The 17276-nt window shown below is 32.0% G+C and overlaps 1 protein-coding gene across 1 annotated transcript; it reads right to left on the bottom strand.

Annotated features, from left to right (window-relative positions):
* Positions 1–3472, bottom strand: LOC127738656 (cerebellin-3-like). Its single transcript, XM_052249980.1, has 4 exons — positions 3394–3472; positions 3205–3264; positions 346–585; positions 1–125 (listed from the first exon to the last, which is right to left on the bottom strand). Exons 1-4 carry the CDS (start codon positions 3470–3472, stop codon positions 1–3), a joined length of 504 nt encoding a protein of 167 aa, XP_052105940.1.
* Between the last annotated feature and the right edge of the window lie 13804 nt (positions 3473–17276).

Consider the following 17276-nt stretch of genomic DNA (forward strand, 5'->3'; position numbering starts at 1 on the left):
TTATTCAGAAATAAGGAAACCAGAAAACATGTTCCAGTGATCGCCATCACTGTGTATTTCCTCTGTGCCGCTACGATGTTTTATGTACACACGGTCTCCTTTCATTAATTTTAGTACAATGTTAGTGCCACATGTGGAGCAGGATCTGCTTACCCTTCCGGAGCACCTGAGATCACCCCAAGTTTTTGGTGGGGTTCGTGTTGCTTAGTCTTTAGTTTTCTATGTTGTGTCATCTGTACTATTATTTGTCTGTTTGTCTTTTTATTTTTGGCCATGGCGTTGTCAGTTTGTTTTCGATCTATGAGTTTGACTGTCCCTCCGGTATGTTTCGTCCCTCTTTTTTAGCTGAACCTGTATGATATCCCGCTCCAGGGTACATTCCTACAGTTCTTGCAGATATTTGATAGAATCCTTTCCTTGGTGCTGTGAAAATTCCAGAATTTGGGTCATATCCTTTCCCCTCATTGGTCCAAACTTTATCATACTTAACAACTGCATGAGAGCCAATGGCAATGGCTTTTGTAGTGGACAATGAAGCTGTGAAAGCAATCACAATCTTCTTGCAGTTACAAGTTGACGGTTCTGCTAAGAACAATGTGTTTATAATTATACAATACATGTATCGGTTGCAGAACAGAAAGTTAAATGAAATGAAATAACAAAGATATTTTGTAGATTTAGTTTAGTTTGATCAAAGATTTTTATTGTAAGGTTATATTTATAGTAGACCCTTGGTTTGATGTATATATATGCTACTATTTGTCAGTTAGGTAGTGTCTGTGTTTCAAAGTGACAATTTTCCTTGAAATTTAGCAATTAGCTCAACAACGATTACAAATGTAGGTTTATAAAGCAGGCAAGTGTAAATAATTGTAAATTACCGGTACCGAGTATCACAGCGTTTTTGTTACATCCTTTTAACTTACTACTGACAACAAAATATTTTAACGTCAAAACTCTAAGATGGATTAGCTTTACATAGTGCTTTTTATATACATTCCTTTCCACATCATCATGAAGTTTTCATAATATAATACACCAGGGAAAATATATTATTTATAATTTGTTATCATTACATTCCTTACCTAAATTAGTCGTTTTATTTGGGAAAATATATGAAAAAGCTTGTTATATAAACAAATGTGACCAAGTTCTCAAGCTACTCTCAACTAACTGCTGTTCATTAACATATTTTGACTTTTAGAAAGCTACACAAAATTATGCATACAAAAAATGGGTGAAATGAATTAAAAAAAAAAGGAATCAGTAGCATAAAATTAGTGCACGTCATATAAAAATAACATTTGGTATGATTGCCAATGAGACAATTCTCCACCAGAGACCAAATGACATAGGAGAATAACAACTATAGGACACCGTACGGTTCAACAATGAGCAAAACCCATAAAAGGCCCTGAAATGACAAATGTAAAACAATTCAAGCGAAAAAACTAACGACATGATTTATGTACAAAACAATAAACGAAAAACAAATATGATATACAACAACAAACGACAACCACTGAATTACAGGCTCGTGACTTAGGACAGGCACATACAGAATGTGGCGGGGTTAAACATGTTTGCGGGCGCGCCAATCCTCCCCTTAACGTAGGACAGTGGTGTAACAGCACAACATAAGAACAAACTCTAAAATTGAAAAGGGCTTAACTCATCAGATCGATATAAAACACAAAAACAACTAACACAAACACAAAAGACACAAAGTACAGATCTGAGAGTACTTGCAGTTACTGAAAGTTAGTTAAAAGCAAATAGCAGATAATAAAAAAATCATGTATATTAAGCTAAACCATCTATCAGTATCGTATCCTATTTTGCTTCCATATAATGAATGTTCTAGACACATAAATTGCCGTGGAGGATAGAAGGTATAGGGTTCTATTCCCTGTCTTGGTCAAACAATTAAAAAAAACCTCCTCAGCAAGAACAAAACATTTAAGAATAAAAGCAAAAGCATTATGGTTCAGAGTCAGAATAATGTGTCCAGCTGACAGGTCTTTATGTAGACTGCTACCTTGTTACACAGACTTTATAAAACGTCACCAGTGTCTGAACTGAAAGTTGATGAACCAGGGTTATGTCAAAATCCTCGGAAGATACCAAGACCTTGTTGATAAATATTCCGTATCAACTTCACAAATAATACATGATGGTCATGAAGTATAGATTCTAGGTACTGACGTTGTTTATCGTCTTAATTACGTGTTTTAGTGTTCTTTTCTTTGTCTTTGTAAATTATTAACCTTTACTGTTTAGTCCATTTTTGGTAATATTCTTTTGGTGTGGCTCGGTACTTATACATCCAGCCATTTTATTATTGTGCTATGGTAATTTTTTGTTTTCCTGTCTTTCATTTTTGCTTATGTGCTTTGTCTATATGCTATTTTGTTTTTCTTTGTTGACATATTTGTTTGTTTTTATAGCGATTAAGATTATAACACAATGTTGACTGCTGTTCCCCTATTTTTGACATTTTTACCTATTATGTCTGTTTGTTTTGTTCACGCATTGCATTTAGCATTCATCAATCAATTCGATTAAGATACTTAAAACATATGCACACTGCTACTGCCAAATATAAAAAAAATGTATAAGAATTATTGTAATGTATTGTTTTAAACAACAAGTTACCAAATTACCAATAAGATTTTCCAAATATATATCAATTCCTTTAAGGTCAGAGGTTATTCACTTGAGCAACTAAATCAACTGAATTATTTTAACCAAATGCACATTTACATATAAGGATATAACAACACATCAAGTTTCATGCAATGACACTTCATTATAATAGATGAGCTGCTTTGACAGATGGGTGCTGGTCAGGTCAAGTAAAAGAACAGCATATGTCAGTAACACTCAATGAACAGTTATATATATAATGTCATTTCCATTATCACATTTGTGAATTAGCATGGACATTTGCTTATATGAAACCAACAATCAACTAAGCTTCATTTAAATATAATGATTGGTATCGATGATAATGCTTGCATATCATGATCCAATGTTCTACATAGTTTGAAACAACTGGAAAAACAAACATCAATAACAGAAAACACTGCAAGTGGCCTTATAGTGAAATAAGTATACAAACCTATTATTGAAAGTACAAAATTAGTATGCAAAATGCTATTGAAAGCAGAAAATGAGTATGGAAAAACAGTTGAAAAAACTTACCAGAACTAGGACCTTTTATCTTCATCTTTATATTAAGAAGATCTTGAAAGAGCCCATTCTCTTTAAAAAAAGATATACTTAAATGTACTTAGTTGTTATAGAATATATTTGTTCAAACACGTATACATTGTCATTTCATTTGTTTTCTTCTTTCAATGCCAAATTAATCTGGTTTAAATAAAAACTTACGAAGTTCAGTATCACAGGTAGACTCGACATTTACCATATGTGTCCATAATATGAGAAAAATCACAAGTGTCTTAAACATTGTGGTCAAGGGAAATAACTTGTGCTATTAAATAAATGCTTTGGGTGCAATTTTTTTTGCATCTCAACTTGTATTTATACTTAACTGAATCCTTGCAAGCTGTTCTATGTGTCTCTCATTAAATGATATATGATTCGTATTGATTATATGGACATGCAACTCAACTTTTTTCCAAGAATGTGTTACAAAAATATTTCTCTAAATCTTGTCATCCTGAAAATGATTTCCGCTGTGTGGCAGTTTGTGAATGAAGGACTTTCCAAACTTTACTAACTCTTTCATGATGATTTTTCATATGAAGACATCATAAAAGTTGGTAATAATTATAGCAAAAATGGGAATGATAAATGCCTATGACCCAAGAAGTTGAATAGGTTAAAACAACAGGAAAAACACCATTTTCTAAAATTCATTAAACGAAAAACAAAGGATATGGGTTATCCATCCATGACACAAAATCAGTACATGCACAGCACAAACAAAAAAACAAAAGCAAAGGAACAGCGCTTGTATTGCTGTTCTTCATTTAAAAGTCACAGTGATGCCTTCAAAACGGAGCAAAAAAAAGTAATTCAATAAATAAGTAATGAAAACAATGTAATTTCCGTTTCATGTTTTGGTAGTTACAAGGAAAAAAATGAATACAGCATTTTATAAATTTCATGCGTCCGAAGCACTTTTATGTATTTTCTTGATTACATTAAAATTATATTTATTATAATTGGAGTTTATTAAGAACTTGTCATCTCACTCTATTGGGCAGTTAATTGTATTTGCACACGGTCTATGACGTCACAGTGCACATTCAATTCTAATCTAATTTTGCTACGTCATTACTTCACACGATGTTTGTGTATGATATGTGTCTGCAAGTAAAACATGAACTTCTATTGTTTTGGTCAGCTCTTTGACTTATAACCGTGTTTTTTTTGTTTCTTTATTAATCAAGAAGGATTTATCATCATATAGAATAACTTTGCGTATAGTGATGTTTTTATAAATTGGACATATAATTATCTGTGTAACTCGTTTGTATCGTTATGGCTTCCAAAAGGAGGGATACTAGGAAAAGAACACGTGGTCCAGAACTAGACTCTAATTATCCGAATAATTGGTCATCGACAGAGCTGAAAGATAAATTAGCTTCGCTAGGAATCAAAATATCCGAAAACTTTACTAATAAACAATTAAGACGTATTTTCTTTGATAATAACAAAAGTAGTCCGGAAAATTCCGACAGTGGAAATACTGAAACAACCAACACCGGTGCAACTTTGAATGCTTCTCTAGCATCAAATGTAGAAGATGACGTTATTTTATCGTCTTCAAATACGCAAAATTCCGAACTTTGCAACAAAATTCCGGCAGCATTTACCTCGCGGATGAATACGGTGGAGCCTACGCCTTTACCATTAGTAGGTGCTTCTGCGCATCAAAACAACGCATTTCCGCCCAGGGCTGATCTCAATACGCTTGACTATGCTCTTGTTAATAACACCTAACAACTGTGTCAGCAAGTTATTGCCGGAGTTCCTAAACAGGCTTATAAATACAACTTACATTCCGCCATGAACTTTAACCCTGGGCCTGGATCAACATTTCCCGTTAACCAAAATACATTTGGTGTTCTAAATCCTACATTGAGAGAATTTGTAAACCCCAACCAGATGAATTTCCCGAACAGTTTCTGACCACAAGTTCCAATCTTTGCCATGCAAAACCAACAAGTGCAAATGTCAAAACATGGATATCCTGCAACAGCGTTTTCCGGTGTTGATATGGTATTTCCAGAGATTCGCACTAAAATTATCTCAGGTAAAGACATCAACTTAAACATTCTCCTTCTTCCGAATTATGAAACACCCAATAACCAAAAGTTTAAAGAAAACGATGACCGTTTAAAACGAAATTTAACACTAGACGAGTTTATTATAGCTTTTGGAAGATACAAAAAAATAATGTGTCAAGTATTTCCAAATTGCGCATAAGAATTAGATTCTTACCTATCCCACATCACCGAAACCGCTAATGTGTGGCCAGCAAAATTTTTTGAATACCACAAAATGTTTAGTGCTAAATGTTTAATTATGTTACAAGAAAACAACATTAAAATTGACTGGTCTAGGGGTGATTTGGAGTTGAGACAAATGGTTTGTGCGGGCTCAACAGTAAATATGTGTAATTTCTGTTCATCAACACTACACAAATCATCTATGTGTCCAAATAGCAGGGGATATCAGAATTCTAAAATTCAACCTCCGTATCAAGACAAATATGGAAGAGATATTTTGGTTCACGATGGAATGCAAATTTGCAATAATTTTAATCAACCAAAAGGTTGTGTCAAACCTTACTGCCGATATGCCCACGTGTGTAAAACCTAGGCATTATTTTGGACACGATTAATATGCAGGCTAGACTTCCTTTAGACAAAGTAAGCAGAATCACACAATTCATAAGTTTTGTTTTAGATAAAAATCGTGAACGCGTAGAGAACTCCAACAATTACTTAGACATCTTAACTTTGCTACAAGAGTAATATTGCCAGTTAGGGCATTCGTTACTTACCTTTATAGACTGATGTCTTCTGTCAAAGAGAGTCACCACTATGTTCATTTAAATAAAGAGTGAAATCCGATTTGACAATGTGGCTACAATTTTTGTCAACGTGGAATGGAATGAACATATTCTATGAATCTCATTTAACCTCTGCAGCGGACATGCATTTATTTACGGATGCTTCATCTACCATTGGTTTTGGAGGTTTTTATCAAGGGAAATGGTTTTGTTACACTTGGCCAAAAGACCTTCCAACTATTTCAGATAAAACTCTATCTATTGCTTTTTGGAGTTATATCTATCGTGGTGTCAGCTGTTTTATGGGGAAAAGGATGGTCGAAAAAGCGTATTTTATTTCACTGCGACAATCTGGCGACTGTTATTATTCTGACTAAAGGTCGTTCAAAAGATCCTATAATCATGAAATTGATGAGACGTCTTGTTATGTGTGCAGCAAAATCTAACTTTGCTTTTTACATCGAACATGTGCCGGGAAAAATGAACTTAATTGCTGACTCTGTATCTCGTTTACAGATGAACAAATTTCATCAGTTAGCATCAGAAGCAGAGAAAGTAGCAACTCCTTGTTCAACCCTGGAAGAGATTATTTGGACATCACAGTAGAAAATTTACAAGATTTCGCTGTTGCAGATTCAACCAAAGCTTTGTACAACGTGGGATATGAACATTATCTTAAGTTCATACAACTACAAGGATCAACTTGGTCAACTTTCCAGTTACCACCTGTTTCTGAAAACTTGTTGATGCGTTTTATAGCCTTTTGCGAAACTCATAAGCATCTGAGATATTCCACCATTCAATCCTACCTATGTGGCATACGTTTCTTTTACTTACTAAAAGGGGGCGTTAATCCATTATAGAACTTTGTCGGTTTTACCTATAACTTTTGATATTTTACACAGAATGTGTTTTTTACTACGCAATTGTATTTTTGATAGTTTTACAGATGTTTTAATAGAAGCTGCATGTGTAACAGCTTTTTTCGGGTTTTTAAGATGTGATGAATTTTCTGTTCATGAAACAAAAAAATTTGATCCTGAATCAAATTTGTGTCTTAGTGATGTTCAAATATCAAATGACTGTATTTTTGTGCACCTAAAGAAATCTAAGACTGATCCTTTTAGGTATGGTATTACTTTTCTTTTTTTTTAAACTCTTCAGATATATGTCCTGTAGTTGTACTTCAAAAATACTATAGACTCAGAATGAGTTTTTTTAGCAATTCTGAGTCCTTTTTTATTACTAATAAAGGTGATCCATTGTCAAGAAATTTTTCAGTTCTCATGTAAAATGTACATAAGACAAATTAGGATTATCTAGTAAAAAGTATAACGGCCATTCATTCAGAAGTGGTGCTGCAACTACTGCACAAAGCACGACTGGAAGATCATCTTATTCAAATTTTGGAACGATGGTCCTCAGATTGTTATACTAAATATATTCATACCTTTCCAGATATACTTAGACAAGCTCAAATTCATAAGACCTCTACTTTGAACAATTAACATTTGTACTGACAGCAAGGAGTGGATTGATTTTTATTTTTCTCATTATTCAACTTGGGGCTACAGCTGCAAGCATCTGTATTTGGCTTTTTCGATACCAATTTTTTAGTCAATCTATAAAAAAAATATCTCAATTCCAAGTTTTAAGATTTAGCTAGAGTTATCTCCCTTTGCATATGGAGATAGAACATTATACATTATTGGTTTTTACTATGCAGTTGTATTAGTCCCCAGTTGCCATATTGTAAATAAATTTACATGTTTTATATTCTTGAATAAATAATAGTTTAGTACTAAGTCTTTGTATATATTAGTATACTTCTCATCACACTTAGTTTATTACAAACTGCAGACATGTGTCTTTTAGAAATTGAGATTTGGGTTTATGCATATGAGACAGCAACTCAAGGCAAGAATTATCATTTCTGTGATAAAAGAGTGGTATGGGTAAAATGAAAGAGACATTAATTTGGTATTAGATATAACCACGCTATATAATTGGTCTAGAACAAGTGAAGTCATAAAATTAAAATTAAATTTATTATAATTGGAGTTTATTAAGAACTTGTCATCTCACTCTATTGGGCAGTTAATTATCCTTGCACACGGTCTATGACGTCACAGTGCACATTCAATTCTAATCTAATTTTGCTACGTCATTACTTCACACGATGTTTGTGTATGATATGTGTCTGCAAGTAAAACATGAACTGCTATTGTTTTGGCCAGCTCTTTGCCACCACCTCCCCGCCACTCTCCTTGCTGTCAGTGCCATGGGGACTTTCATTGTTTTATTTTGTTTTTAAATTTTGTATATGTTGTTTCATAGTTTGATGTTAATATTATATACTTGCTGTTTATTGTTAGTTATTTTATTTGATTAAGAATTTTTTATTTTCTTTGTACTGTAATGACATAAATAATATTAACCATTGAACTAATTTTTGATACTATACTGATGTATGGTCTAAGTACCTCATTTTAACACCATACTGACGTATGGTCTAAGTATTTCATTTTGACACTATACTAACGTATGGTCCTAAGTACCTCTTTTTGACATCACACAGACGTATGGTCTAGTTACCTCATTTTAACACCATACTGACGTATGGTTTAATTTACCTCTTGATACCGGTAACTTATTTTTGATACCATACTGACGTATGGCCTGAGTACCTTTTTTGACACCATACTGACGTATGGTCTAAACGCATCTTTTGACACCTAACTGAAGTATGGTCTAAATTCCTTATTTTGACACCATAATGACTTATGGTTTAAATTACCTCTTTGACACCATACTGACGTATGGTCTAAGAACCTTATTTTGATACCATACTGACATATGGTCTAAGCACCTCATTTTGATACCATACTGACGTATGGTTTAAGCACCTCATTTTGATACCATTGTGACGTATGGTCTAAGCATCTCATTTTGATACCATACTGACGTATGGTCTAAGCATCTCATTTTGATACCATACTGACGTATGGTCTAAGCACCTCATTTTGATACCATACTGACGTATGGTCTAAGCATCTCATTTTGATACCATACTGACGTATGGTCTAAGCATCTCATTTTGATACCATACTGACGTATGGTTTAAGCATCTTGTTATTATTTTTATACTATTCTATGTATGGTTTAGACTTTGCTATTGTTGGTACAAAGTGTACTATGAACCTATTATATTTGTTGGTTAGAATCTTACTTTTTTCTTTATTTTATTAATTGCTATTTCGATACACATTTTTTAGTCAGTCTATAAAAAAATTATCTCAATTCCAAGTTTCAAGATTTAGCTATAGTTATCTCCTTTTGCATCTGGTAATAAGGATGTTGTACAGAATGGAATGAAAAACATCCAGTCAGGAGAGAAAACTGGTTAAATTAAATTTAGTTCTTTTACAATCTTGAGTTACTAGATCGGCATTAATAAGATGGCTACCTTCTGGAACCAATTAAGCATTATAACTCTGTTGTACTTTTTGAAGTTTTAACAAACTTTGCTTTGAAATTAACTAAAAGCTCCTAAGAACCTGAATTGCTCACCTAGAAAGAATATCGCATTTTGATATTGATCTTGTATTAATTGCTGATAATTTTTGTCAGCAATACAAAATCAATATCAAAATATTCTGCCTGTCTATAAAAGTATAAAACACTTAAATTAGAAACACATTGTCAATAAAGGGCAATAACTCAAATAAGGAGTCGTTTGGTGGTTTCGTCATTGAGCATGTGTGTAGACATGTATTGCTGGTAATTTTCTGCAGCTTACAGTTCCTGCGTATCTTTTATAGTTTTATAAGATAATATTCAAAAAACCCCTAAAAACAAAAAATCGTCAATTAAGCATAATAACTATAAGGAGTCATGTGATAATGTTGATGGTAACGAGAAAAATGTAGATCTTTGCATTCTGCGAAGTTTTGTTCCGTCGTAAATTCTCTATATATTATGGTTTTTAAGAAATTAGACAGTTTATGCATTTTATGTTCTATTTTACATGTGCATTCATTTGTTGCAGGTATATTAAGACTGGAATTAATGTAGTCCCAGCCAGTGGAATTCAACTTTCTATCAATAAAGAAATAGTTAACAAATGATTTCAAAAGTTTTAGTTATTGTTCTAATTCTTTAATTTCATCTCTTTTATTTTTAGCTTTAATCTTACAATGTTCAATAGTCGTCTCCACTACATCTATTTTAAACAGATCCCACACGATTGCTAAGCTTTTTCGGTTTCTTAATTTTTCATATTTATCTATTAAAGTGTTTATTTTCATTTTGTATGATTCGTCTTTAAGAATACTATTGTTTAATTTGAAATAACCCTTTCCTTTCTCCCCCTGACAATTATTTATCTTAAGTGAAATCGCTAGATGGTCTGTATATTGAATTGTAGCGGGTCTTATATCAGTGTAAAGTACCCTAGGTCTCACGTCTTGACTAACGAGAAAATAATCAATTCTACTAGCTACTTCATTATTTTTTCTTCTCCAGGTGTATTGTGTTTTATTTGGATTTATTACTCTCCAGATGTCTATAACTTTTTATTTTTTCTTTATTAAACTTTTGAATGAAATTCAGGATAACAACCTTGATGAAAAGAGAAAAAAATTGCCGAACATAATAGATTCAATAAAGAAAACCAAAGAAATGCTACAAACTCTATATTCTGATAACATAAAAGGGACACAAATAAGATCAATAGTAAAATGGATAGAAGAAGGCGAAAAAAATAAAAAATATTTTTTTTAGGATTAGAGAAATCGAGACAGACAAGAAAAAATATTACTGCTATTAGGGACAGTGAAGGGGAAATAACTGAGGATCAAGGTAAAATATTAGAAACGGGGAGGAATTATTATGCAAATTTATATACGTCAACTAAGCCAGATTTAGGAGAAATTGAGAATTATATTGAAAATACAAAAATGAACTGCAAACTAACTACACTTGAAAGTAATGAAATTGAAGGAAAGCTGACAATAAAGGAATGTACAAATTCTGTTTTTAAAATGAAACTTAACAAAACACCGGGTATTGATGGTCTTCCAATTGAACTTTATAGATATTTCTGGTCCAACTTACAATATTTAGCTGTAGATTTTTTAATCGTTGTTATGAGAAAAAAGAATTGACAAATTCGCAGAAACTAGGATTAATTACCCTTATTTACAAGAAAAATGACCCGTTAAATTTAGACAATTATAGACCAATTATCTTATTCAATGTAGATACCAAAATTATAGCATATTCTCATATATGTAAAAAACAGATATATTGGGTTTGATATTAGACAAATCCAAGATATTATAGACTGTTCAGAAAAATTCAACGTAGACGGGGCAATCCTTTTTTTATATTCTTCAAAGGCATTTGACTCGTTAGAATGGGAATTTATGTATTGTTCATTAAAGAAATTTGGCTTTCAGACATCTTTACTGAAGTGGATAAATACTTTATATACAGACATAAAGGGTTGTATATTTTTGGATTTCAAGACCTTTCAGCATTGAGCGCGGGATCCGTCAAGGGTGTCCCGCGAGTTCTGTAATTTTCGTTATTGCTGTTGAAATTTTAGCCTGTAGATTAAGACAAGATAAAAAAATTTAAAGGTTTTCAAATCAAACTAGATAATAAAACCCATACTCTAAAGTTAAGCCAGCTTGCAGATGACACCACTTTAGTTTCATTAACTTTGAACATTATCGAAATTTTCAGATCACTTTCAGGCCAAAAGCTGAATCGAAATAAAACAGAGGGGATATGGCTCGGAAATTTAAAGTCCTGTAAAGATAAAGTTGAAAACATTAAGTGGACACAAGAACCGATAAAAGTATTAAGAATGTATTTTGGACTTAATAAAAATGGGTGTAAAAAATTAAACTTGCAAAGACAATACGAAAATCGGAAAAAATAATTAAAGATTGGAATAAAAGAAAATTAACTATGTTAGGTAAAATAAATCTTGTTAAATCACTAATCCTACCAACTATCACCTATGTTGCATCAGTTACAGAAATTGATAAAGAATACCTCGAAAAATTTAAAAAAATAGTATATAGTTTTATATGGAATAATAAACCAGAAAAAGTTAAAAGAGCTATAATAAGTAAAAATTATCATGCTCGCGGGCTTAAAATGATAACATAGATAAATATATAGAATCCATAAATATTAATTGGGTAAAAATACTCATTGATAATGAAGACTCATCACCCAATTGGAAATTCTTACCAAAATTTTACTTAGACAAGTTTGGACAAGAATTCCTTATATTTAAAATGGACTTTAACAATATTAATTTGATTAATAAACTAAAAGAAATTGTTCCAGAATTTTACTTAAAAATAATCATTTCATGGATAAATTCAAAATCTGAAAAAGAATCAGATCAACTAATATATAAACATATCAGACAGCAACTAATATGGGGCAATAAGTATATCAAATTAAATGGTAAATGTCTTATTTTCAAAAATTGGATAAACAGTAAAATTTTATTTGTAAATGACATAATTGATGATAAAGGAAAAATTAATCAAAATAGATTTTAGATAAACTATCTTGCCATGCTAATTGGTTTTCGGAATATACCAAATTGATGAAAGCATTACCAAAACAGTAATTACAAGAGCTAATAAAAGAAGAATCAATTAAAACAAAAGTCGCTACCGACTCCGAATTTAAATTTCAAGATAGAGAAGGAAAAATGGTACCAATAAAATCATTTTCCCCCAAAGATATCTACATCTCCCTTTTAAATGGATATTATGAGAAAGCAATAGGATTTCAAGAATGGGACAGAATTCTAAATTAAGATAACTATACAAGGAAAAGAGAACAAATGTTGTACTTTGTCTTTAACTATATCCAAGATAATAAATTGAGAATGTTAATATAGAAATTTCTACATTACATTTTACCAACCAAACAATTACTTTTCTCTTGGAAAATAACTAAAACTCCTTTATGTAATATATGTAATGTCATTGAAGATTATGAATATTACTTTTTGACATGCAAATATCTGAAATCATTTTGGGATCAAATAAAACTAATACTAGACCAATTTAAAATAGGACATCATATAATATCACTTGCATCACTTTTGTATGGATACAAGATAAACGATACAAATAATTACAACATTAACGATTAATGTGTTTGAATTTTTTAAAAATTAACTTCTCCAACATTACGAAATATTGACAAATAAACAAGGCAAATATAAAAACTTCTACAATTTGGTTACAGAAAAAAATTTAAAAAAAAACTGATTTCAGATGAAGCTGAAGAGACATACTTGACATAAGTTATTGTGCACTTATAATTTGAGTATTTTTAATAGTAATTACTGACCTACAGCTAAAAAGGGGAGATAATATGTATAATATACAGCATACAGCAGATTCAATGATCTGTATTCGTTATGTTATACATTAAAATGATTAAGTACCTTTAAAATCAATTTTTTCAATATTTTTTTCAAAACTTACAAATAATTTCAGATGGTTTTTTTTCTAACAATAGCAGAAAATTTACAAACAAACTTTTAGAAGTCTAGATTAAAAAAGAAGTGTGTTATATAAAGCAGAGAAAAAGGAGAATGCTTTGATTGACTGATTATAAAATGTTACGTTCAGAGCAATTATTTCATAGATATTTAGGATGGAAACAAGTCAAATAGCAATTGATTGACCAGTATGAAGTCCTGGAATTTCAACTGCCGCTTGAAATGGGTGCTTGTTTGATAGGGAAATAAAAGCTGCCTTTGAACAGGCCAGTCCAACTACACAGCCGTTAAAAAGTACTTAACGTGCAGAGAGCGCAGTGCTCTCCCTAAGTATATGAGGCCTCAACTTTAATGTCCCCATTCAGAATGGGCTCCCTTCTACAACATGGGTTTTACAGTTCGTATATCTATAAACCAGTCAGTCTTTTGGATGAAAATTTTTGGAACCAAATTTCAGAGGTATTAACAGATCTCAATACAAGCTGGTTTTAGTTTGGATGTAAAGATATAAGTATGTTGGTGTTCAATACCTAAAGAACATTCTCTGGTCTTTACAATCTAATAAAGATCTGATTTAGCCTCCTGAATGCACTAATAATCCAACAGATGTAAGTAAACCTAATCATGCTTATGTTACTTTGAATCTTTTGAGAACACATGAAAAAGAAAATATTCATTTGTGTAATGTTTGCAAAACCCAATATTTTTCAAAAGTTATGTGTATTCAATAATTAGCATAGAGAAACTGCTCTGTTGCTCAATACTTAATTCACTGGCTCAGTTTTTGTAAACATTCATTCTATATAATAATTTTGTAAAATGCCGGAAAAATTAGTCAATATATAAAATGCCTGTCATATATATATATATATCACCTGAAACGAATATTGCAGAACTAGTGACTGCTAAAAAAACCTTTTTTATCACATTGTTTTTTTTTTCACTTATAATTGCCGGGTAAAAGGATCCCAAATATTTGATATATGGAATTCATGCAAGGCCTAAGAGTTTTTCACATATAGTTCACCTGAGCTTGTCCTCATTTATGGATCAGGGAAGTCCGTTCGCATAAACAATGAACAATATGTTAACTGTATTTGGTTTATGGAAGGGGTGTAAGGTGTACATGTCCGTCTGACAGGTCACACTGACCTTGACCTTATTTCCTTGGACAGTGATCAATGTCTAGTAAGATACGTTTCTCAGATACTATAAACAAAAGGTCAACTATATTTGGTATATCGAATGATTGCATAGTGTATATTTCACCTGGGAGTGTTCACCTAAAATTCATGGATAATTGTTCAACGCTCAGTTTTCGTGATATGGTCTGTTTCTCAGATACTTCAGCAAAATTTCAACAATATTTACTGTATGGAATGATTAAAAGGTGTGTGTGTGTTTGTTGGCAGGATTCATCTTACTTTCACTTTATGTTCATGGTTCATTAGTTAATGTTTTTGTGTTCGGATCAGTTTCCTAAGACAACTAGTCAACTATATTTGGTGTATGCAATGAATGTTATGTGTACATGTCTGTCCGGCAAGGTTCGTCTGACCTTGATCTCATTTTCATGGTCCATTGGTCAACATTAAGTTATGTGGTTAGCTGTGGTTCTTATGCACCTTTAAACTAAGGTCAACTATATTCAGTGTATGAAATGAATGTAAGCTGTACATTTCTGTCCGGCAGGGTTCATCTGACCTTGGCGTAATATTTGTGGATCCTTGATACTTTTAAATTTATATGATAGCTGTAGTAAAATAGTAAGAACTTTCAACATCAAATTGAAGCACCCTCAGTAGAACAAGCCAGAAATTGCAGCGTGTTGACTCTTGTTAAACTTATCTCCTAGTGGAAACGTTTTAGATAAAGGCAACAGTAGTATACCGCTGTTCGAAATTCATAAATCGATTGAGAAAAAAAACAAATCCGGGTTACAAACTAAAACTGAGGGAAACACATCAAATATAAGAGGAGAACTACGACACAACAGAAACACAACATTAAAATGTAACACACACAGAAACGAACTAAAATATAACAGTGGCCATTTTCCTGACTTGGTACAGGACATTTTAAGAAAAAAATGGTGGGTTAAACCTGGTTTTGTGGCTAGCCAAAACTCCCGCTTTAATGGCAATGTTAAATATAACACTAAAATGACAACATAACATGACAGGACTACAATAGAAATAAATGGAAGAACATAAAGGACAGAGTAACACACAAATAAACAATACAATAGAACATTACGACAAGCTAATAATTATCAAAGGTGCCAGGCCTAAAGATGAAGAGCATTGATGACCCAAAATTCCAAAAAGTTGTGCCAAATACGGCTAGGTTATCTGCCTGAGATAAGAAAATATTTAGTATTTAGAATAATTCATATTTTTGCAAACAGTAAATTTATAAAATATAACAAAGACACAACAGAAACACTAAAATGCAACACACACAGAAACGAACTATAAGATAACAATAGCCATTTTCCTGACTTGGTACAGGACATTTTGAGGAAAAATGGTGGGTTGAACCTGGTTTTGTGGCTAGCCAAACCTCCCGCTTTTATGGCAATGTTAAATATACTATTACAATTACAACATTACATGACAGGACTACAATAGAAATAAAAGGAAGAACATAAAGGACAGAGAAACACACAAATAAACAATACAATAGAACATTACGACAAGCTAATAATTATCAAAGGTGCCAGACCTAATACAAATAATGGGAGAACATATAGGACAGAAAAACATACGAATAATAGCTAATAAAAGGTACCAGGTTTAAAATTTTTTACACAAGACGCGCGTTTCGTCCTCACAAGACTAACCAGTGACGCTCAGATCAAAAAAGTACGAAAGCCAAAACAAAGTTGAACAGCATTGAGGACCAAACGTTCCAAAAAGTTGTGCAAAATACGGCTAAGGTTATATGTCTGGGATAAGAAAATCCTTAGTGTTTAGAATAATTCATACTTTTGCAAACAGTAAATTTATAAAAATGATATATAATAGATATACATGATAACACCGAAGTAGTGACTAACTACAGAATAAAAACGGATACATAAAACAACACAAACCAGCACATAAAAATTCACAGCCGAGTTAGCCAAAGAGATCAACGCAAAAAAAAGGTGACGTCACATTTGAATTTCTGAAATTTCCCAAAAATAGGATAGAATTAGGATAGAATTCAAGATTTGGTTTATAATACTCATATAACATTTATTAATAACAATGAAAATTACAATACTAATTAATATAAAATGTGGTAGTAATTAGATAACTAATAGTATTATCTAGCTATGTCGGTGTTTCTTCTAAATCAAACTGTAAACCAAATATATCGTATAAATTTAGTTGACCTAAACTAAAATCTAATTAATGAACTGGGTGATTAATTATCTTTACCATAACACACAAATACAACAGAAAAAAAAAGATTTACAACAACAAACGATAAGACATTTGACAAAATCCGATGAGAATAACAAATATCACATCAAAACTAAATACATGAATTTTGGATAGAAAGTACCGTGACACGTCTTATAGCAATGCGAATTCACACTCAGCAAAACAGTCACAATCAGGAATAAGTCACGTTCGGTAATTAAAAGATCAGACGACGTAATGTCAAACCACAATCTAACACGTGGTAAAAATGTCC

This window comes from Mytilus californianus, unplaced genomic scaffold, assembly GCF_021869535.1.
Source record: "Mytilus californianus isolate M0D057914Y unplaced genomic scaffold, xbMytCali1.0.p SCAF_4, whole genome shotgun sequence".
NCBI lineage: Eukaryota > Metazoa > Mollusca > Bivalvia > Mytilida > Mytilidae > Mytilus > Mytilus californianus.

Coding starts and splice junctions, on each gene's coding strand:
- LOC127738656 (XM_052249980.1), bottom strand. CDS start 3,472: ATGTTTAAGACACTTGTGATTTTTCTCATATTATGGACACATATGGTA. Junction 3,265..3,393: donor TACCTGTGATACTGAACTTC/GTAAGTTTTTAT, acceptor CTTTTTTTAAAG/AGAATGGGCTCTTTCAAGAT. Junction 126..345: donor GGGATATCATACAGGTTCAG/CTAAAAAAGAGG, acceptor CCACATGTGGCA/CTAACATTGTACTAAAATTA.